We start from the raw sequence: 22,904 nt of genomic DNA, 5'->3' as shown, positions 1-22,904 counted from the left end.
TCACTCAGGACAGTGACAGGACCGCAGGACCCGCACGTGTCCCAGCTCTGACAAGGCAGACAGTGAAAATGCTGAGACAGTGCCTGTGTTTGGGCACTCAAGGGGATTACGGCTAAGACCCAGCTGTAGGAGGTAGAAAGCTCACTTCCATGTTATGAAGTTAGAACAGCAGCAGAATTCAGTCATGAGAGAGACCCCATGTCATTGTAACCCAGTATATACCGAGCTCCAGATCTCAAGGCGACAGGTAGGAAATCACAACACAGATGTGACCTCACATCTGGGGTCCAGCACAGTTTGAGCTAACTCCCAGGACCCCGAGCTGCTACCTGCAGCCCGACCTCAGCACAGGTCAAGTGTTCTTCCTTCTGGGGACAGGCAGGGTGCAGAAAGCCATGTTGGTTTCTGGTGTTGTCATTGATCTTGGCTCTTTTCATCAAACACCTCAGCATTGGCTCCAGAGTGTGGAACCAGTGTTAGAGGACCAGAGTCCGGGGCCCCCTGCTGGCACACACAAGCGTCCCCTAGTGGCCCAGAGACTGCTTTCTGGCTACTGTCTAACAACTTGCTGTTGTTTATAGAGGACTATTTCTTCTACACTTGTGAAGTTGACAATAAGACTCATTCTACACCCGTTGTCGCCGCCACGTGCTGTGAAATTTGTAATAGAGACAAGATGGGGAACACACTTTGAAACCAAAGACAATTTGCTTATACCAAAGTGAAAGCGTGGGCTGGGGGAGCTTCTTCAGTCAGTGTCTCAGACAGCAAAGTGGTTGGCCTACAAGTACGAGGGCTTGTGTTCAATACCTAGAACCTATGTGGGAAAGCCAGGTATGGTGGGGCATGCTTATACATCCCTGCACTGGGGAGGCAGAGGAAAGTGTATCCTAGGGCTCACTGGCCGGCCAGCCTAGCACACTTAGCAAGCTCCAAGCCAGTTCAAGACCATGTCTCAAACTTCAAAACTGATTAATTCACTCATTCATTCATTCGTTACAGGTTGAATGGTGCCTGAGGAATGGCCCCTGAAGATGTCCTCTGTCCCATACATACACACATACAACACACATGCATATATATACACACACCACACACATGTACACACATACATACATACATACATACATACACCACATAGGCACACACACATACATACACATACCACATAGACATATATAACACCACACACAGAGAGACACACACATACACACATACCATATACATATACAAACACAGCACACACACAGAGACACACACACGATGAGGGGTGGGTGGCAGGTGATGGGAGAGAACACACTATGCTCTGCAGTGGCTCCTCACTACTTCCTCAGACCCATGGGACTACAGGAAGTTACCTCACAGAATAACCTTTCACTGCCTGCTCCCTTTGGATACCAAACTCAGTTTTGCTTTCATCAGAAACAGACACCAGGGCAGAAGTTGTCAGGAGGGAGCGAGGCCTAGTTTCTGTTGCACTAAGGAAAGTCCCATAACTTGACTGTTCACAGAACCCAGAGCCCACCCTCTGCCACAGACCTTTAGACACTGTTCCTCCCAGTGTCAGGAGACAGCACGTCTGGATGACCTCTCCCAGTGGAGACGGTTGGCATGTCCCCCACCCCTCATGTAACTGAGTCTGAATTCTCCACTCATGACGCATTTCCTAGCACGCAGGGCGCCTCTCCTGGTTGCCCCCTCACCACCAAAGCAGTTTCCTCTCTTTTTATCCAATGCTTAACAACTGTCAGGCTGCAACAAACATGCTTTAAATCCATAGTCATCCAGTTGCTGAGCAACAACTTCCCTCCCGGATAAACCTGGGCTTCCTGTAGCAGCTGCTGGGAAAGAAACCTAGCACGCAGGGCTGCTTGCCCACAGTGTCCACAGCTTCACTTGCACTTACTTTTGGTCTGGATGCTTTCAAGACAAGCTACCCATCTCTGAGTCCAGTATCTTTCGCTGGCTCCCAGAGATCATGTTGTCCTCTCTAAGACACTTTTAACCTGATTCTACCTGACTACCCACTCATTGGGTGTATGTTCAGCTTAGAAATGAATATTGTTTCCAGATCGGCTCCTTTGAGTTAGAGAGAAAAAAAAATCCATCAATCATAGGCCAATCCTTTTCTGTACTGATGAAGTGACAGCTACTGAATCCGTGAATACTATTTTATATGTTTAAGGAGTTGGTGCACTTTATTTCAAACTGGAAAACAGATAGCAAATTCCAAGGAAAGGAATATATTTTGTCTTTCAATAATCTTAACAGAGGTCTTTAGATGTCCCTAATGATGATCTTACATCACGTTCTTTTCTTTCTTTTTCTTTTTTTCTTTTCTTTTTTCTTTTTTTTTTTTTTTTGGTTTTTCAAGACAGGATTTCTCTTTATAGCCTGGGCTGTCCTGGAACTCACTCTGTAGACCAGGCTGGCCATCAGCAATCCACCTGCCTCTGCCTCCCAAGTGCTGGGATTAAAGGTGTGCACCACCACCGCCCGGCAAGCTTACATCACTTTCTTAAGAGGGGTTCACTGCTCAGGGACCACTCAGACCAGCCACAATTAAAAGAGACACACTGCCGCAACTCTGTCTGTATATCCAGTGGTCAGTCCTTAAGAAGTCTAATTAGATCTTGATCTCAAGTTATCAGTGCCAATCCCAATGATGCTTTTTCTAGATGCTTCATGAAAATGTGTCATGAGTGGAGAATTCAGTTATTTGTAATTTGAAATATTAAGAGATCTTGATGACACAGGTATCTGGAGTGCATGTAATAGTAGTATTTGCCACTTTGTTCCTTGACCCCCCTTTCTAGAAATGTTTCCGTGTTTCCATTGAAATAAAGTTACAGGCTCTTCTGGTTCTTTTGGCAGGAACAGGTCTTATGAATTGGAATTGATAACAGGGAGAGAATACAAGGAAGAAGTGAGCCCTAAGGGAAATTATCTTATAATTTATAGCAACATGACAGAGAAGATTCAGAGGGAGACTTGCTGGGAGCCAGGCTTGTTCTGAGATGTAAATGGCTTCTCCCAGACACAAGTCCCTCAGCATTTATCATCCCTGTGGAAAATAACTAGGAAGGAAAGTGCAGCTGGGTCACCAGGCACACACCAGAGCAGAGGTTCTCAACCTTCCTAACACTGCGACCTGTAATACAGTTCCTCATATTGTGGTGGCCCCCAACCATAAAATTATTTCATTGCTCCTTCATAACTGTAACTTTGCTACTGTTATGTTACACAAAAATGCATCTCATGCCCTGGCCCCAGGCTTCTGTGCCCACTGGCCCCCATTCCCTAATCTTGTTTTTATCCAGCTGTCTATGCAGGCTGACTCCAAAGTCTGGCTTTACAATCGTCTCTCCACCTGGTTGCAGACTCCCCACCCCCGTCCTGTGCACAGATGCTGCCCTCAACTCATCCTTACAATCATCTCAGACCCTTGTCAACTCAAGGGTCACCTTCCCAATAGTAGTGGAACAGTCTCCTGCCTCCCTGGCAGAGACACCGCTCACGGAACCTGAAATCTCAGGAGGTTCTGTCTCTTTTCTACAACACTCATTCATGGATTGCCTAGGTGTATCTGTGCTGAAGACGTAAACACGAAGCCCATTTCTATGTTTAATAGGTTCATAATCAGTCATTCTCAACCTTCCTAATGCTGAGACCTTTTAATACAGTTCTTCATGTTGCGGTGGCCCCCAGTCATAAAATTATTTTGTTGCGACTTCATAACTGTAATTTGCTACTATTATGAATCATAGTGTAAATATCTGATATGCAGGATAGCCGATATGTGATCCCCAAAGGAGTCATGATCCGCAGGTTAAAAACTGTTGATCTAGTAGAAAGTCATTATACATATATATACACACACACACATACACGCACACACATACACACACACACACAGAGCTGTGTGTGGTGGTATGTGCCTTTAATCTCAGCACTCAGGAGACAGAGGTAGGGAGCCTGGTCTGCATAATGAGTTTCATGACAGCCAGGGCTATGTAGAGAGACTTTGTCTCAACAAAACAAAACAAATAATAACGATAATATGGATAATAATAATAGTAATAATAGTAATATTCTCCTACTTACCTTTCACAGTCCTTGGGAGAGAGGACAGAGAAGATCAGTGAGAGCATTCACTGACCTGTGATTTGTTTACAATCTTCCTCCTTTCTTACCCACTGAACTCAACCCCGTCAGCCTAGAGCAAAAACAGGGGTTAAGTGACTTGTCTTGCATCCATTACCATTCAAACTATTTACAGGCAGTTTGAGAAGAAATCCCAGCAAGATGGATGCTTCATCCCAGTGGCCAGAGCAGAGGGCATAAGGCATAAAGGCAGGCCTACCATGGCAATTAAAAAGGCAAGGACACGGGACAGAGATATGAGCTCACATAGTCCGCACTTAGCTAGCACCTAAGATCCTGATGCAAATACAGCAGTCATTCAGGAGAGCCACTGGCAGGATGAAAGAGCTGAGGCTCGTGGCCTATGATCTACAAATACCTGAATGAGGGTGACGTTCAAGCTTAGTCCCAGCCTCTGTCTAGGCCACCCTTGAATTTGAAAACCATTGTCTTAGCACTTTGACCTCAGTCCTAAAAGACCCTTTAGGTCAGTGATTCAATTCCATTCTGAAGCTGTGACAAATAAAGGTAACCAGGACTTGAACTAGGTGTTCAAGGTGTTTGAATCAGGCTCTAAGGCTGGGGAGCAGCAAAAATGAGGACTTTGGTATTCGCCATCAACACGGAAAATATTCACTGTCCTGAGTGTTCAGTGGGCAAGCCTTACCCAAATGCTGTTCTCAACTGAAGAGCAGCCCAGGGGACTTCTCGCTCACGTGAACTGTAGCTTTAAAAGAAAAGAGATGGAAGACAGAGCTTTGGTGAACAGAAGAGGAGTGACAACCTGCCCAGAAAGGGCACAAAGGGGACATCCGTGAGCACTGAAGGAGTGCTGGCAGGCCTGGTAGAGCCTGGAGGTGAAGAGATGGGTGCCCTGTGCATGGCCAGTTTTCAGACTCCACCAGCTATACTCTATTTTCCCTCCTCTGGGAGTCTTGTCTGGTGTCACCAAACCAGCAATCAGAATCCCTCTGGTATATTTTCTGTCACCATGAGGCTGTCTGTAATTGACTGGTTCAGCAGGGAAACTTGGAATAGGAGCTTTAATTTTTCTGGCACGGGTAAAAGCATTTATATCTGAAAGTGACCTTACAGAAGTACATTTGTAAAGGAAAGGGTAGTACAAAATCAGATAATACTTTTATGTGAGTGTGTGTGTGTATGTGTGTACATGTGTGTTTATGCAAGTGTGTGTATGTATGTGTGTATGTGTGTATATTATGTATGTGTATGTATGTGTGTGTATGTGTGTGTGAGTATGTATATATGTGTGTAGATATGTCTCTGTGTGTGTATATGATATGTGTATATGTGTGTATAGTGTGAGTGTGTATATATATATATGTGTGTGCATATGTGTGTGTCTGTGTAAAACATATTTTTGTGTAGATGTTTGTGTGTGTACACCTGTAAGGATGTGTCTGTGTGCACATACATGTACAGCTGGAAACTGACATCAGGTGTCTTTCTTAGCTGCTCTTCGTCTTGTGTTTTGAGACAGGCCTCTCTCTGGCCTAGAGCTCACTGGATTTGTCTAAACAGATGGACAGCAGGTCCTGAGGCTCCCTCTGTCTACCTCCCCAGCTGGGATTTCATGTCTGTGCTATCAAACAGGATTTTATATGGGTGCCGGGGATCAAATTCATGCCCCATTCTTATGGGGCAAGCATTTCACAGACTTAGCCATCTCCTCAGGCCTATAACTACATTTAAAACAAATTTTTTTTTCCCTGTTGATTCCAGCTCCCCACACTCCTTGACAGCAGTTCTCAAGGAATCAACTTAAGATTTTGGGGAGGAATATTATCTGACCTGTCACCAAGAATGCAAAAGGTAAGAAGCCCAATGTCATAATAAAACTACAATTTTATTATGCCTTCCGACTGTTTTAACACACTCATTATATCAGGTAATTCCATTGTACCTCTTGCCTGTTAAGGAGAAATTCATTTGCTCTTACTATCCAGTAGTTTAATGGCATCAGCTCATGTCCTGTACCATCTGTGCTCCTAGTTGGGAGGGGAAAAGAAAATAACCATTGGTGTGATGCTACATCAAGACATAGGTACCAGCAGAGCCACAACTTGTCTGCAGTAGCGTGATTCATCACGGACTTGCAACTGTATCTAAGGCTTTCTAGGACGAAGTGGTGCAGTAAGCAACGTGCCACCCGCAACAATAGCAGATACTTACACGGTGCCTTATTACTGTGCTTATGGCTACAGTGCCTGGTGCTTTACCCCCATGGATGCACTTCCTCCTTCCAGAGTGACTGTTTTGTGTTGTTATGAAACATGTATACAACTTAATTAATATCTGATTCCATAAAACATCTCAAATGTGGAAATTGGTTCCTCCACTTAAGAGTTCATTGCTGACAGAGCCAGGAAGAGACTAGACAGATATAGTCACAAGCCTTTTTGAATATACAATCAAGGAAGAAGGGAAAGGCATCTCTTTATGTGTGATGAGTATAACGAAAGGGGAAGTGAAATAGAAAAGCTTTTGTTCTTTTTTTCCCCTAGACTTTTCCCCTTTGATTTTTCCCAGCTGCTGTAGGCTCAGCCAACTTGGAAAATAACACTCTTGGAATCTGTGTTTATAAAATTAAGCTCAATCATGGCAAAGCAGAAGCCCTGCCTGGCAGGGAGAGTGAGAGAAGGCCCCGTTGTACTGCTGGCCACCTGCTACAGCGAGAGTTTCTAACATTTTTTTCTCTTTCAAGCATTTAAAAAAACCTCAGGATCTGTAATAGTGCTGAAGTCGGCAGAGAATGGAAATAGCTTCCCAAAGCACTCACTTTTAATTCTGTGTGTGGTGCTCCAGAAGATTCCTTGCCTGTTTAGATACGAGGTCTTAGCATTTGTGAGCCAGGTTAAAACAGAAGGCCCGGTTTATATTAACCGATATCAGAACATTTGACCCCAGCATAGCCCTTCATTTCTGAGTGCTTTGATTAACTAAGCAACATAATAATGATAATAACCCCTTCTGGTCATAAGACCCACTGTTGCTGAAGCAATCTGAGATTCTGACTTTCCTCCTGAGGCGGAGACTGTGATTAAAAAGGTGACTCACTGTGTGGATTCCACGCGGTTGGTGCTCATCAGTTTCGGAAAGCAAGTGTTGGCATGTGTACAAAGAGAGAGACCACAGGTAAACATGCCTGATAGAAGTGGGAGAATGTTTTCCGTCATGCCTGGTTGGATCCTAATTTTTTTTTTTTTTGCTGTTGTTTTTGTTTAATTTTCAAGTTCCTTAGAATGGGACTAGTAAGGTGTGGTTAGGGAATAAACAGGGCATTGTTTTTATTTTATATTTTCCCTAAAATAAAGCCAAGTGACCTGATGGGAGGCAGGATGCTGATGCCACTTGCCAGTGTCCCCCAGACTTCTTAGCATCACAGATGTACTTTTCAAAGACAAAGCCATGGGTACCATGACACCATAAAGAGAGAGATGAGAAGAATACCAGGTTCCTCTTAGTGCACGTAAAACTTGAAAATTTTCATCCAATAAGTGAGACATCTTCTGTTCTTTGCTTGAATCTTAACATACATACACACACACACACACACACACAAACATACATACATACACACAAGCACACTTACATGTACACTCTCAAGCTCCAATTGGGGTGGGGTGGGAGAGAGAGAAAACAAACCACACATTTTAGCTGAATGGAAGCATTCACAGGTGATAAAATTAAGTTAATAAGAAGATATTTTTCGGAGCCAGAGAGGCAGCTCAGCGCTTAAGAGAACTTGCTGTTCTTGAAGAGGACCAGAGCTTAGCTCCAAGCATCCACAAACCAGCTCCCTGTAAACCTGTAATCCCAGTTCTGGAAGAGTCTACAGCCCCTCCTAACATCTGCAGTCATTTGCATGGACATGTGCACATACAGACACAGACAAAACACACACACACACACACATAAATGAAAATAAAACATAAAAGGGATATTTTTCCAAATATAGAACACCACATTCTAAAGTTTTTATCATAGAAATTTGTCATGGCTTTCCACTTCCAGAACGGGATAATGATTAGTTTATGGTGATATATTCTCTGCATTTTTCCAAGGACACAATCCCAAGGAACCCAAACAAAGGAAAGCAGACAATATTAGCATGTTCTGTGTTTTTGATTGTCCCCAAATAGATGACAATGGGTTTTTTCTTCTTCTGCAGTTGAATTAAGTATTGCTAAGAACATTTATGTTTCCCTTTAAATATGGAAATTGGCCTTCATTCTCTCTGCTTTAAGATTATTCAGTCAGGGCTGCAAGGATGGCTCAGCAGTTAAGAACACTGGCTGCTTTTTCAGAGGACCCATGTTCAATTCCCAGCACCCACATGGCAGATCACAGAAGACTGTAATTTCAGTTCTAGGGGATCTAACACCCCCATATAGGCACACATGCAGGCCAAACACCAATGTACGTGAAAGAAAATAAATACATTTTTAAAAAGATTATTCAAAGTCCTTTCCTTATCCTAGTTTATCCATAGGCCAAGTGTTCAAGACTTGCTATGGGTAACCAGACCTCTCCTGCAGAACGGTGGTCCTGAGACCTTCACACAGCTGATGGGCATCCTATCTGACCTCCTGTGTGGGTACCCAGAGGGAGGAGGCTCTCGAGTGTTCTCCTTTAACTGGTATGAAGACAATAACTATAAAGCCTTCCTGGGGATTGATTCCACAAGGAAAGATCCCACCTATTCTTACGACAAAAGAACAAGTAAGTCTTCTGAGTCCAATAGGCAAATTGGCCTCTGATGTTGATTAAGATGATGGGTGGGGAATGTGGGGAGCTGGGCAGATGGCTCAGTGGGTAAAGTTCTTGCTGCATAAGCACAAGGACCAGAGTTCAAGCCCCAGAATCCACTAAGAAAAGACAAAGCCAGATGTGGTGCCACTTGTAATCACAGTTGAGGCTGAGACAGGAATATTCTGGGGTTTGCTGGTCAGCTGACTTCCAAGTTCCAAGCTAATGATAAAATGCGGGGGCTGGAGAGATGGCTCAGTGGTTAAGAGCACTGGCTGCTCTTCCAGAGGTCCTGAGTTCAAATCCCACATCGTGGCTCACAACCATCTGTAATGGGGTCCGATGCTATTACAGAGCAACAGTGTACATACATAATACATACATACATACATACATACATACATACATACATAATACATACAATAAATCTTTTTTAAAAAAAAGGAAAAAGGAAAAAAAGAATTTGACCTTAAAAAATGATAAAATGAGGTAGATGGCACACCTCAGGTTGTCCTCTGACTTCTACACACATGCATACACGTGCATGCACACTGCACACGTGCATACTCAAACACATACACACACACACACAAATACAAAAAAAGATAGGTTAGCATGGTGGGTTCTCAACCTCTGGGTTGCAATTATCCCCCCCCAACCCATCGAAAAGTACCGATACTTACATTATGATTCATAACAGTAACAAAATTACAGTTATGAAATAGCAAGGAATATAATTTTATGGTTATGGGAGGGGCCATCAGTATTAGGAAGGTTGAGAGCCACTGGGTTAACACTTCTAAGAAACCCCAGTCCCAGGGTCAATTCACCTTGCTCTAGTAAGTGGCCTTGGGCAAAGAGATTTTTCCCAGAAATTCTCCTTCCCCTTATATAGGCGAATGGTGCTCCTAGAAGACTGGACATGAGCCATGGGAGTCACCCACACCCACTTAGAAAGGGAGAAGAGGGGACATTGTCCACTGATGTGACCGAACTAGGGCTAAGTTCCAGAGGAAGAGAAGAGGGAGAGAGGAGAAGGCAATGCAGAGTCACAGTGGAGCTCAGGCCAATGGGGCTGGGAAGCCCCTGGCAAGCCTTCTGCCTCACTTTCACTATCTTGAGGTGGGATGGGCTGTAAAATTACAAAAAGACAACAAGAGACATAGCAAAGGAGTTGAATGCTGAGACAGCAACATACAACAAGGAAGAGGAGGAGTTAGTAGATGAGGAATTCTTTGAGACTACAGCTGAAATTGCTGTGGTGGGGTGGGGGGATGGGTGGGTGGGGTGGAGGGGCAGATTTGGGCTGTCACTCCCTTTGGTCTCTTGCAAAAATCACAAGCAGCCTCCTCAGCTTCTCTCTTTTAAGCAGAATAAACCACAAGAGCAACCCTGTCCTTTGTCTCACCATGGAGGCTGTAATCAGGGGGCACTGTGGCATTCTCCCACTAATGATGAGCTTGTTATTAGTGGGGTCCAGCCTAATAATTTACATTATTTTTCAAACCATCCAGTGTGGAATTGAATGAGAGATGAGCATGTGACTTGATGCACTAATGACCTTGTTTAGTTCTGAGCAGTGGGGAGCTTTGAAAAATGTCCCTTCTCTCTTGACAGCATCCTTTTGTAATTCATTGATCCAGAGCCTGGAGTCAAACCCTTTTACCAAAATAGCCTGGAGGGCAGCAAAGCCACTGCTGATGGGGAAAATCCTCTTTACTCCAGATTCCCCTGCTGCTCGAAGGCTACTGAAGAATGTAAGATCCCAGCTGGTGTAGTTTTCTTATGTCTCGGACCTCCCAGAAGGCAATGTGTGTGTGTGTGTGTGTGTGTGTGCGTGTGTGTGTGCGTGTAGTATGTGTTTGTGTGTTTAAACAGGCTCCTGCCAATGAGTCTCCCCTGACTTATTTTCCCTAAATGGATTCCTGGGTTTCCTCCTCCATGCACAGTCATGGTAGGAATGCCTCACTCCAGTGCCCTGCCTGGACCCACCCTCTCTGAAGCATCCTGCAATGGACTTTTCTTTCCCACTGTGAGACTTATATCCCTAATGGAAATATTCAGCATTTTTTAATCCTTGACTTCCTACAACAGGCAAAGATGGGGAGGATCCCAACTATAACTTAAGGGGCTTGGAATCAGTAACATCATTGTTGCACACATCTCTGAGATACTAACAAATTAGATCCTGTCAATCTTGGAGCCTGAGCAATGGCAATATTCTAGGAAAGGAGAAGCACTTCTAAGAAGCCCCTTGTGGGTTGGAGAGATGGCTCAGCTGTCAAAAGAACTGGCTGCTTTTCCAGAGGACCAGGGTTCGATTCCCAGCAACCCCATGGCAGCTCACATGTGGTATATAGGCATACATAAAGACAAAACACTCATATACTTAAAATAATAATAATAAGAATTTGTTGTTATTATTATAAAAAGAAGAAAAGGAGGAGGAAAGCTTTGCCTTCATATAACACCTTAAAGGTTTATGGTAAGGGCTGAAAAGACAGAAGCCTTATTCTCAGATCATGTGAGATTCTTACAGTTTCTTCTTACAGTTTCTTCTGTTTCTTTCTGTCTATTTTAGGCCAACTCAACTTTTGAAGAACTGGATCGAGTTAGGAAGTTGGTCAAAGCCTGGGAGGAAGTGGGGCCCCAGATCTGGTACTTCTTTGAGAAGAGCACACAGATGTCCATGATCCGAGTAAGGATGCTCATGACATAGGGGAGAGAGGAAGAAGTAGAAGGGCCATGGAGATAGTTCATTCCAACTCCAGACAGGCCAAGCTGTAGCAAACAGAACCTCAAGCATTAGCCTGGAAACTGTCACTGGCGTTGGGTGGGAAATGTGCTTCTTAAATTCTGTGGGACAATTTAAAAGTTGCCACAGGGTTAGTAGTTTTCCCAGTAGTTTTCATTTGAAGATCTCAGGTTCAAAAAGGTATATCTCCTGAAGAGGCTAGCTTTATACTGGCAAGGTGGTCACTTGTGTCTGTCTGGCCTCACTTGCAGTTTTGTAAATCCCAAGAGGCAAGAGTTCTCGAAACCCAGGGAATTAAAATGAGAACAAAACAGAAAGCCATAAAAAGGAAATCTTCTATATCATTTTTACATGCTCAACAATATCCCTCCCATACTCTGACTTGCATCTCCTCTGCCAGCTTGTTTAGTGAGCCTTCATGTCTCAATCAGTAATCGTTAAAAATCTGACATGAGCCGGGCGGTGGTGGCACACACTTTTGATCCCAGCACTTGGGAGGCAGAGACAGGCGGATTTCTGAGTTCAAGGCTAGCCTGGTCTACAGAGTGAGTTCCAGGACAGCCAGGGCTGCACAGAGAAACCCTGTCTCGAAAAAACAAAAACAAAACAAAACAAAACAAAACAAAACAAAACAAAAAACAACAAAAAAAAATCTGACATGATCTGAGAATAAGGCCAAAGAGCCTGTGGAATTCTTAATTTCTGTGACTATGTTTCTTCTTCCCAAGGATACCCTGCAGCACCAAACAGTAAAGGACTTCATAAACAGGCATCTTGGAGAGGAAGGCATTACCACCGAAGCCATATTACACTTCTTCCCTAACGGTCCCCGAGAGAACCAGGCTGATGACATGACCAGCTTTGACTGGAGGGATATATTCAACATCACTGACCGCTTCCTACGCCTGGGTAATAAATACCTGGAGGTAAGAGGCAGCAATTCACCTGAGGATCATAGTGAACCTATTAAAGATAACGTCATGGGTGAGGCTAGAGACCTGTTAGCCAGTCAGCTGGCATTGGATTCAGTCTTTCATCCTTCCCACAAAGACGTAAAGGGTTCCATGGCCGTCTGACAGCATCTTCTCCTCTAGGCTTGCATGTGACTGTCCTCGCATCACGCTAACTTCATGGCTCCTCCGGCTCTCTCCTTTTCCCTTTCAGCATACATCCATTCCCAGTCTGTGTCCCATCTGCCATTGTTCCAATGACCTTCTGGTAGCCAGTGTCCACCAAACCTTGAGTCTGAGTCTCTCTGATTTCTGAACACCCTTAACCCAAAGTCTTACTGGCGTGTAAGATTCAACGTGTGTCAAAAATAAACTCTCATTCTCCTTTCCTAGTAAATCCCTGCACTTCTTATGCCGATTAATTTCAGCAGCCTTTTCTCAGATTCTCAAGCCAAGAACTTCAGGGCCGTCTTTAATTTTCCTTTCTCCTTCACTGGCCGAGAGAGTGGTTCTAGTCCGAGTGTTACTTGGTGCCACTTCTGTGCTACATGTTTTTGTATCCACATGCCTTATCTCATCCCCCAGCAATCCCATGAAGTGTGTAATGTTATCGCTGCCAGTATGTAGACAGAGAAGCCAAGGCTTAAAGAGGTTGAATAAGATTCCACAGCCATTAAGAGTACCAAACAGAGTCCAAATTTGGGTGTGCCTGAATTCGGAGCCAGCCCTGATGACCTCTTTCTTCCCGGGTCACGCCCAGTCCCAGTGCTCTGTTTTCCACCTCCCAATTATCTCTCAACTCTATGTCTTGCTCTTGGGGCTCTGGGAGGGCTAGTACCAGCCTGTCCGAGTGGCTTTCTCCCTGGATTCCAGGGTTTGCTCTCTGTTAATCCAGGCATCCCTCCACGCAGACACCAGCATCGCATTCCAAACACACATCTGCTTGCATCACTCAAGTGTTTAAAGTCCGAATGACTCAACACGGAAGCATCCGGCCTGTTTCTCTCCATTGGTAATGCCTCAGCTGCTGACAGCCCTCAGTGCTCATCCTTACACCAGAAAATTCCACAGAAGGAGGGGAACGGGAACGCCTTTCTCACAGCATAAGCAATACCCCCAAAGGGCCCCCTCCCACGCCCCACTCCATCAGACTTCTGGGTCCTAGTGCCTGGGGAGGGGAGTAGTTCTGACTGGGAGGCCTGGAACACATGCGGCCGTGGGGGATTTTAAGCAAGATTCCTATGAAGTGAGGGAAGCATTGTCCCAAAGGAAGATGAAATGTGTGTCTGGTCAAGCCTTCAGTGACTTTCTTTTGCCACCCTCTACTTGTTCATTCTTGTTTTCTTTGTGGTACTGGGGTTAGAACCCAGGGCCTCATACATGCCAAGCAAGTGTCCCACCAGGGAGCTGCAGCTCTCCAGTCCTACACAGCTGCAATGTGAGACTTTGCCCTCAGGTATTCCTTCTGCTGTCTCACAGGCTTGGAAATCCACCCCTTCATGATCTACAGCCCTTCCCTCATACCCCTCAGGCTCCTGTTCAGGCAGAGTGAGCTGTCTGTGTGTCCATCTCTGGTTTGAACATCGAGGTGGGTTACCTGGCATTAGTAGGCACATTTTAGTCATCTTCAGATCTCAATCTCACAGCCCCCAAGATTTTTACATCTAAAGGTTGATCACACCCAGTGGGCTGGGTCTCAGCTTCCAGAAATCTAAGGCCATTAAGAGGCTGAAGATGCTTCTAGAAACAGGAAAGGGAGTTCATCTGAGGCCTATAGGAGTGAGCTCCTCCATCCTAGATGGTGGGTTCTAGAAATAACTCAGTGGTGGGGAAAGGCCTGGATTTATGTGTTCTTGGCTGTTCTTGAGGACTTCTGCTTCCCTGGGGCCACAGCGTTTCCCCAGAACCTCCTTCTCTGGAATCCTGGACATTGACAACACTGCACAGGCATCTTCTCAGCTAGTAGGAAGCATGGTGGCCGAAGCACCAGAGTTGAAGTCATCCCCATCTTACCAGAAGACAATAATGGCCTTGGATGCTTTTTATAAAGCATATTCTGAGCATCGACCCAGACCAGCTATTCAGAATTTCCATAGAAGAGCCCTGGTAGTGCTTGGATATTTACAGATCTGGGGGAAGCAGCTTGCGGTTCCCACTTACAGTTACCAACTGACCGCTTCCTATCTTGCAGTTAAGACCCCACCCCCAGACTAACCACTGCTACCAGTGCCATGTTTTCTTACTCTTAGAACAGACAGAGCTGGCCATGGGTATGGGTATGCCAGGAGCTGATTTATTCCTATACTGGTTCTCAACAATGTTTTTCTGAGGTTTATGAAGAATAATTCTTGTCTTTGACTTGACACTGTATCATGACTTGACTTTGTATCATGATATGAAAAGTTCCTTTCTTCCCTCCTTCGCTCCCTCCCCCTCCCTGGCTCTTTTCCTCCCTCCCACTGTCCCTCCATCCATCTCTCCCTCCTTCCCTCCCTCCCTCCCTTCCTTCCACACCGTGTTTAATATAGTGGTAATAGATGCATAATGGGTGTCATTCTCTTAAACAGTTAAGACTTACATCTCTGGGTTGAGATTTCGCTAGACTCAATGATCTACTCTTTGTTCCTCAGTCTCCGTAGCTGTGAAACCTGGATTTAAGGAGTATTTACCTGGTACTTGGCTTGTTCTGAGAATTAAATGGCTATTTCATGCAAGGCACTGTCACATAAGATTTGACGTTAATCACTGTCAAATCTTAATCGAAGTACAAATAAACCTGGCCTAAGTAGAGTCTAGTCCCTAGCTGGTGGCAAGCTCTGAACTCATGAAGCTGCTGACCATAGATCTAGCTTCTCAGCTGCTGTGACCTCCCCAGGGCTTTGACAGACAGACCACTGTGGCCAAGAGTCAGTGGCCTCCCAGTGGGGACCCCTACAAGGCTTTTGATAAAGGCAGAAGTGATGATTCAGTTCCTTATCATCTTGCCCTTGGGGGCAAGGGAAGCAAGGAGCGGGGGACAGGAAGGAGAAGTTGGCGTGGGAGAGACAGACAGTGAAGGACAGGGGGCCACAGCGGCCTACCTTGGACTTGCAGTGTCTGCTCTTGTGTTTTGGGCTGTCTGGAGGAGCCTTGAGAAACCTGAGTAGCATGCTTGCCATGGAACCCCTCTCTGATAGTTCTAAAGGTTTCTTCAGGACAGGGAAGCTAGTGTGTTGCCACCTATGCCTTATTTAAGAATGCCAGCTTGGTACCCTCTTTCAGTCGTGGGACTTGTGCTTATAATGAGTTTGGAACACTTCCTCACGGGCCAGTCTAGGAGCCCACATCCATGCCTACTGTAAAAGCAGAAAGCAAACCAAAAACATTTATGGAAAATTGGGCAAATGAGTTGTTACCCATAACGATGGGACACTTACTTGTGATACTAAAAAAATAACAGAAGCTTTGAGAACTCAGACCACACCTTTAAGCCTTTCCTCATTATGGGAAGCGAGTGATTCAGTAGATTCTCTTCTCAGTGACTAGAAGGGCTAAATCTCTTCCTTCCTGTTTAGGGTGAAATCTGTCCCATGGACGGAGCAACCTGAAGGATATCCACTCTCCTGAATCTGTCTTTTGGATCCAGGTTAAACAGCCTCACAGAGGACTGTCTGACCTGTCCCACGGGGCTTATGGACTGGAATCTCTGCTTCTTATGAGTCATTCTGAGAAATTTGACACTCTAAGGCTTGATTTTCCAAGTAGCAATACAAGGTCATTGTGGCAGACAGGATGAGAGAGGGAGCACGGAGGCAGAGCACTCAGCACGTCCATCAGACCTGTGTGTAAAGGCTAGGCTGTGGGGACTCTTCTTCTAGAAGGTGGAGTAGGACCAATAGCTCTTCAGAGCTGCTGTGAAGATATCATGAGACACGCTGGGCTCACACCAAGAGCATGTACACATGGCAGCTGCTGCTCTGAACCATGAACCAAGTAAAGAGTGTACCTTTTTTTATACTCGAAAATGCCTAAGGATTAGTCAAGGCTTCTCATGCTGATCTCTGGCTTAGCCCCAGTGAACTGGCTTAGAGTCACAGTTGGGTCGGTCTATTTCCAAAGCCTAGAAGGATAGCTCTGGGGCATGCTGGACTTGGACAGTGACCCAGAGGCCAAGAACCATTCTTATGGTTAGAAGGTAGACAGTTGTCTAGAGATAGCCATGCTAGTGACATTTGAAGACCTCTACACCGCTTACATGTGGAGAGGCCATTCCCAGACAAGTGAGGACCTTATGGGTAATAACTTATGGAGGGTATGCTGGTTTATTTGTTATTTACTTTGTGTGTATATGGTAGAGGACACTGTAGGGTATGTGCCATGACTTGTGTGGAAGTCAGAGAACAAATTGTAGAGTGATTTCTCTCCTTCTACCATATGGGCTTCTAGGGTTCAATTCAGGTCTTCAGGCTTGGTAGCAAGAGACCTTATCCACTGGGCCATCTTGCTGACCCATGTTTAGGTAAACATCGTAAATTCATATGCATGCACATTTTATTCATAACCTATATTTGTCTCTATCCACATGTTTTCCATAGAAAACACAATTACAAAAATCAACAAATTATCCCTCTGATTACCTTTTAGTTGAAATAAATATTTATACTTCTCCTCCTCAATTTTTTTTTCTTCGTTGTTGCTGTTCTGCAAAAGGTTAGGCCCAGCATAAATGAAATACTATTTACAGTTCACAGTGGATTTAAATTTCTTAGTACATTTGAATTTCAGGTCTTAAGTTTCATATCAGGAAGCTGAATTCAGCCAAACTTTTAAATAAAAATACCTCTAATCAAAGCATAAAATTGTACTTTAGTAACAGCTACCTTTTGCTAAGTCTCGAGGGAAAAAAATGTATTCACTAACTGCTTGTCTTTGGCTATCAGCTCAGGCAGTATGTGTATATAACGCTTTATGAATTGGATGGTGGTTATTTTCTTGAATTATCAGACTTTTTTTTTAACTACTTTTCTTTGGCACTTTTAATACTTCTGGCCACATGCCACCACTACCCAACCATGATGTTCTCAGAAAATGTATTTTTCAGGCTAACTTAAGGGGAAAGTTGGATAGAGAGATGAGGCCAGATTGGGTAACGTGTTGGAGAATTAGATGTGTAAATATTGGCTGGGTACCGGTGCTGCTTTCTTCTGTTAACTCAATGACCCCAGAGACTGGGAAGGTATTGTGGGAGTGTTAGACAGGGGACAGAAATCTATACCACAAGAGCAATTATTATTTCAAAGGTCATGAATTAGGTCCTAAGCAACTCATAATCACTGTATTTTATGCCTCTTTGATCTCTCTTATGCCTCTTTGATCTCTCAAAAACCTAGAACTCATGGTAGGCTTGGAACATGGGTGGAGGAGAGAGAGAGAGAAAGAGAGAGAGCGAGGCCCTGGGTGACAGGGCTGTGCTAGACACTTACCATCTCTTGTAGCCCTCCTATGAGCCAGGTAGCCATATTGCTGTCATTGTGTAGAATTTAAGGGAAAGACTCTAAGAGGCTTGGCTCCCTGCCACGTCACAGCAGGTAAGTGGGGACTTCAGAAGTCTAACCCAGACCTGTACTGACTTCAGTGATGACATTCTTTTCCCTGTAACATACGAGGTCCAGAGGCTCTAAAGTATTATTTGCTCAAATTACATATCAAAGCCAATAAAGATAGCAATGATTTTACAATATTTGAGATGAGTTGCATGCTCTCTCTCTTAAAAATAACCAGATTAAAATGAAAACTCAGAAAGTCAGAGTGTAGGTAATTCCATGAATTGACCTGGAATAAAATGACTGATAATTACTGTTAACCCTTGACTCCCCAGAAGCTCACTCTGTTCAGATAAAGCAAATGTACAAATCATCCAAGTCCTGACAGCCCTTCCCCATTCTCTCTTTCTTCTCCTTCTTCACATATGGCTACTTGTAGAGAGGCCTGTTGTCTCTCCTAGCCCTTTACCAGGTCTCCAGGCTCTTGCTGCTTCTGGTCAGCTCTCCAAGGAGATATTGCTTAAATTCAAGCCCGCTGTGAAATATGGCTTACCAGTCCTCCGGAATGTCTCATCATTGTGAAGGTAAAATGCCTCCACAGCTCTTTCCCATCCTCTGAGACTGCCCCAGACTTCTCAGCTGGATAGTGCAGCCTTCCCCTACCTGCTCTACAGCCCTGGTTGGCCACGCCCTCATCCACGATTCAGGTCTCAGTGGCATTCCTAGCCTTCCTCTCTAGGAAGAGCCCAGTCATGACATGTCCACACCCGACCTATGCTGGCCTCCACTTCGAGGGCTCAAACTCCTTCTTGTTTTTAGTTTCTGACTTCTCAGCATTCCTAAGTAGATCTCTAGTGGCATAAAGTAGACACCAATAAATACTAAAACTAAGCAGAAAATAATGTTTGTACTGAGCCTTAAAGGTTAAATACACTGGCTAAGAAAACCAGAAAGATTATTTTAGGCAGAAAAGAAAGTTTAGGCGCTGGAGAGATAGCTCAGTGTTTAAGAGCACTGACGTCCCGAGGTCCTGAGTTCAATTCCCAGCAACCACATGGTGGCTCACAACCATCTGTAATGGAATCCAATGCCCTCTTCTGATGTGTCTGAAGAGAGCAACAGTGTACACACATTAAAAAAAAAAAAAAAAAAAAGTAGCCGGGCAGTGGTGGCGCACTTGGGAGGCAGAGGCAGGCAGATTTCTGAGTTCGAGCCCAGCCTGGTCTACAGAGTGAGTTCTAGGACAGCCAGGGCTACATAGAGAAACCCTGTCTCAAAAAACAAAAAACAAAAAAACAAAAAAAATAAATAAAAAAAAAGTAAATAAAAAAAGTTGAAATGAGACACAGAGGTATGAACCTACTGGAGAAGTTCACAAGGAGCAGGAGCCTGGACAGAGAATAGATGTAACATTGAAAAATGCCGGTTGAAACAGTAACTTTTAGTCATCTGATGTAATTGTCTCCGAGGCTTACTGCCTCAGTCTGCCAACCCAGGCTTAGTCCTAGAAACTTCTAGCCTCCACACAATCTTCTCCAGGTCTAGAATGTTTTTAGCCTCTGAGACTTACTGCTGAATACACTCACCTGTTCTAGGGTTTTGTTTTGTTTTCTGACTTCTGGCTGGCTGGTTCAACTCAGCTGTTCTGGCTCAAACTCTTCTCCATGCTGACTGATTCGATCTGGCTTTTCTCTTGGCCTCTGACTTTTTGCTCTGTTTAGCCTGAAACAAACTCTACTGATTTGTTCTAATCTAGCTCTTGTTCATTCTCTGGCTCTTTCTATCTTCACCTTTGTTTAGCGTGCTCTCTCTTCAACCTCTTTCTGTAAAACTCTCCGGGTAAAACTGCCTCCTTTTCTTTTATTCTCTCTCATGCCTCTAATTCCTGTTTGTTTTAGTGAGAACTGAGCATATTCTATTCTGTCAAATCTTTCTTTGATTCATCACTTTGCCACTCAATTAGATATCACTTTTAAACATGGGTGCTTCCTTCTACAAACTAACTTTACTTTCATTGTTTGTGTGTGACTGTATTCCAGCCAGAGGGATTAAATGTGTGTGCTAAGGGCTGTCACATCACAACTAGAAACAAGTTTTTTTTTTTTTTTTTCAGTAAATAATACAATTTCGGGGCCCACCGTGTGAGTGTGATCAAATATCCTGCAACCTGATGTCTGGACTTGGCCAGTATGGCTCATAAAAGCTTCATTTATTCTGTGTGTGACAAGACAGTCTTCAATATCTATGTACAGGCTCTGTTACTAGGGACAATGTAGCTATAAATCTATCTGAAAAATGAGGCTAACCCAAGCTGTTCAGGTAACAACCAATAGTGGGCAGAACTCAGTGTTTGTGATACAGAGTGGTGGGTCCTACTGGTCAGCGCACACATAGCATTATTATTATTCAACACAGTAGCCAGCTCCAGGTGTTGTTCGAACAATGGAACAGGAGAGCTAAAGTGTTGGGAAGTTAATTAGTCAAGTGATGGTGACTTTCATTGGAACCAGCTGGGTAGAAAGAATGGCCCTGGTGGCTTTGGCTTTGTACCCTTGTGAGTCCTCGTTCTTCAACCTGGCCTTTCTATTTATTCCTATCCATCCATCTATCTATCTATCTATCTGTCTGTCTGTCTGTCTGTCTGTCTGTCTATCTATCTATCATCTATCTATCATCTATCCATCATCTATCTTCTATTATAGAAACACTTTTTTTTTAATCACATGTATTTCCTGCCTCTTTTTTGGTTAGCCACAATGCATTTCCTCACTCTTTGTGAGTGAATGTTTCAGAAGCCTGTTCACACTGCCTGATATATGTGGCAATACTATTTATTACAGCGCCTTGCCGCTAATTCACCGCCCCAAACAATCCAAATAGCTCAAAGTGATTTTACACTGTGGCTTTTTCCATGTAGTTGGAAATAAATCTTGAAGGTTGCAGTTTACATCTGCCAGGAAATTAATTCTGGGATGTTTGCCCACTTGCACGGTGTTTTTCAAAAGGAGCCCCAGGTGTCTGCATGAATGCTATCAGGCCCACAAGAGGCTTTCACTAGAGTTTATCAGCTGTTTTGGAGAGATGTAAGGCAGGATTAGAAAGCCTCAATGCCTCCCTTATCTCCCAAGACCGACCTAGATGCCTTTGAGGTTTCATGGTCAAAATATGGCTATTTATGCACAACTGTCAGCACAGTGTGCCAGGCGCCTTTGATTATCAAGTTCAAATGAAAAGAAGGATGTCTCCTCGTGGCCTCTGCTAGACACAGTTTACCATGCAATAGATAATTCCATGAATCTATGACTTAATGTTTATGAACTGGATACTGAGAGGTCACAGCTGAAGACGGGAACTTGCTTCCCCTGCAGCTTCTCCTCCAAGGTGATGTTTTGTTTAGCTGTGTCAACAAATGAATGTCTTCTGGCAAGGGCCTGGGCACAGCTGCTCCAGCCTTTCTCTTTCAGCTGGGTGGGTCTGGTGTGAACTTCACCTGGTGGTAGGAAGCTGCAGGAGACCTGGGGGAACAGGATAGTGAGACCCCTTTGTGTGCTAGATCTCTGCTTTGTTTGCTGTCAGAGGGCATTGTCCGGGTTCTCATTGAGATTCTGAGTTCCCGCTGTGACATTTGCTCAAAGTTTACCTCTGCTGCAGGGCATAGGATACTGGTTTTGTTCACTTTTCCAAATAGGTGTTCTGGGTTTATGTTGAGCACTTTAGCTAATCTTATTGTCCGGCACACTTCCCTAATCCCCAAGACGACTTAGAACACGATGGCATTTTAAAAATAGACTGTATGAAAAAAATAAAAAATAGACTGCATGGCCTTATTAGAAACCAGTATGTTGGACCTGACAATCCTGTCACAACTGACTACGTACATCCCAATCCAGGTCCTCTGCGAGGGATTTGTCATTAGCGCGGCCTCTTTCAGCACACACATGTTCTAATATACATGCCCCCAGCCAAGGTTTACCTTTGGGGATTAGTGTAAGTATCAGGAGGGAGTGAGGTCACTTGCCAGGAGGCAGGTGGCCTCCCCTTGAGAGTAATACACTTTGAATCATACCTGACTCATATTCAAAGTAGTTTCTTCCTCCTGACCTCATAAAGAAAGTTTGAGAAGGGTGACATGATATTGGTGTTTGGTTTAATAAAACCTTCCTCTAGGCAGCAGCAGCTGACCGTCACCCACTGGCCAACGGACAGCTAATAGATACCATCCTCTCTACCTCCCATTGCCCAGGTGGCTTTGGCTTTTGACCACAGCATTGTTCTGGCCAGATGGAGCACTGTGAATTAGCTCAGGACAGTCTGTGTCCTCACACAGATTATTTGAAGAAAATAACGGCTCTCCTCCCCTGGTGAACAACTGCCATTCATGAAGACTAACCTGGCAGGAACTTGAAAGTCGCTTGACTGTTGACGTTCAAAGATATTTTACAAAAACAAGAGTAAAATGGAATTTATAAAGCTCTCATTATTCGTAAGACCACGCAGTGTACTCTTGAGGATGAAAAGAGATTCTGCCCCGGGGAAGTTTGTTTCAGTGTATTTTGTGGGCTTTAAATGACCACAGTAACTGGCCTTCCTGTGATGCTGGGGATGAAATGTGTTCATATGATTAAAGCCCTTGGGCCAGTTAAGGGCATGAAGTAAACCATCAATATTTGCAGTTGCTGTTTATTTTTTGTTATGCTTCTGCCATGTTGGAAAGCAAACCTAGAAGCCACAGAAACAGCAAGAGGGGGTGGCAAGGAGGACTGT

General features: G+C 44.3%; 1 protein-coding gene across 1 annotated transcript in view; it reads left to right on the top strand.

Annotated features, from left to right (window-relative positions):
• Abca4 (ATP binding cassette subfamily A member 4) overlaps positions 1-22,904 on the top strand; it is a 139,060-nt gene that overhangs the window by 31,590 nt on the left and 84,566 nt on the right. The window contains exons 7-11 of the mRNA XM_028760380.1: positions 5,887-5,976; positions 8,646-8,886; positions 10,531-10,670; positions 11,495-11,611; positions 12,397-12,594. Of these exons, the coding sequence (XP_028616213.1) occupies positions 5,887-5,976; positions 8,646-8,886; positions 10,531-10,670; positions 11,495-11,611; positions 12,397-12,594 (786 nt within the window). The remainder of the gene's footprint in view (positions 1-5,886; positions 5,977-8,645; positions 8,887-10,530; positions 10,671-11,494; positions 11,612-12,396; positions 12,595-22,904) is intronic.

The sequence above is a fragment of the Grammomys surdaster genome, unplaced genomic scaffold (genome assembly GCF_004785775.1).
Source record: "Grammomys surdaster isolate TR1022 unplaced genomic scaffold, NIH_TR_1.0 126531, whole genome shotgun sequence".
NCBI classification, from domain to species: domain Eukaryota; kingdom Metazoa; phylum Chordata; class Mammalia; order Rodentia; family Muridae; genus Grammomys; species Grammomys surdaster.
The sequence above is the reverse complement of the archived record's forward strand: the minus strand, read 5'-3'. Positions and strand labels throughout refer to the sequence as shown.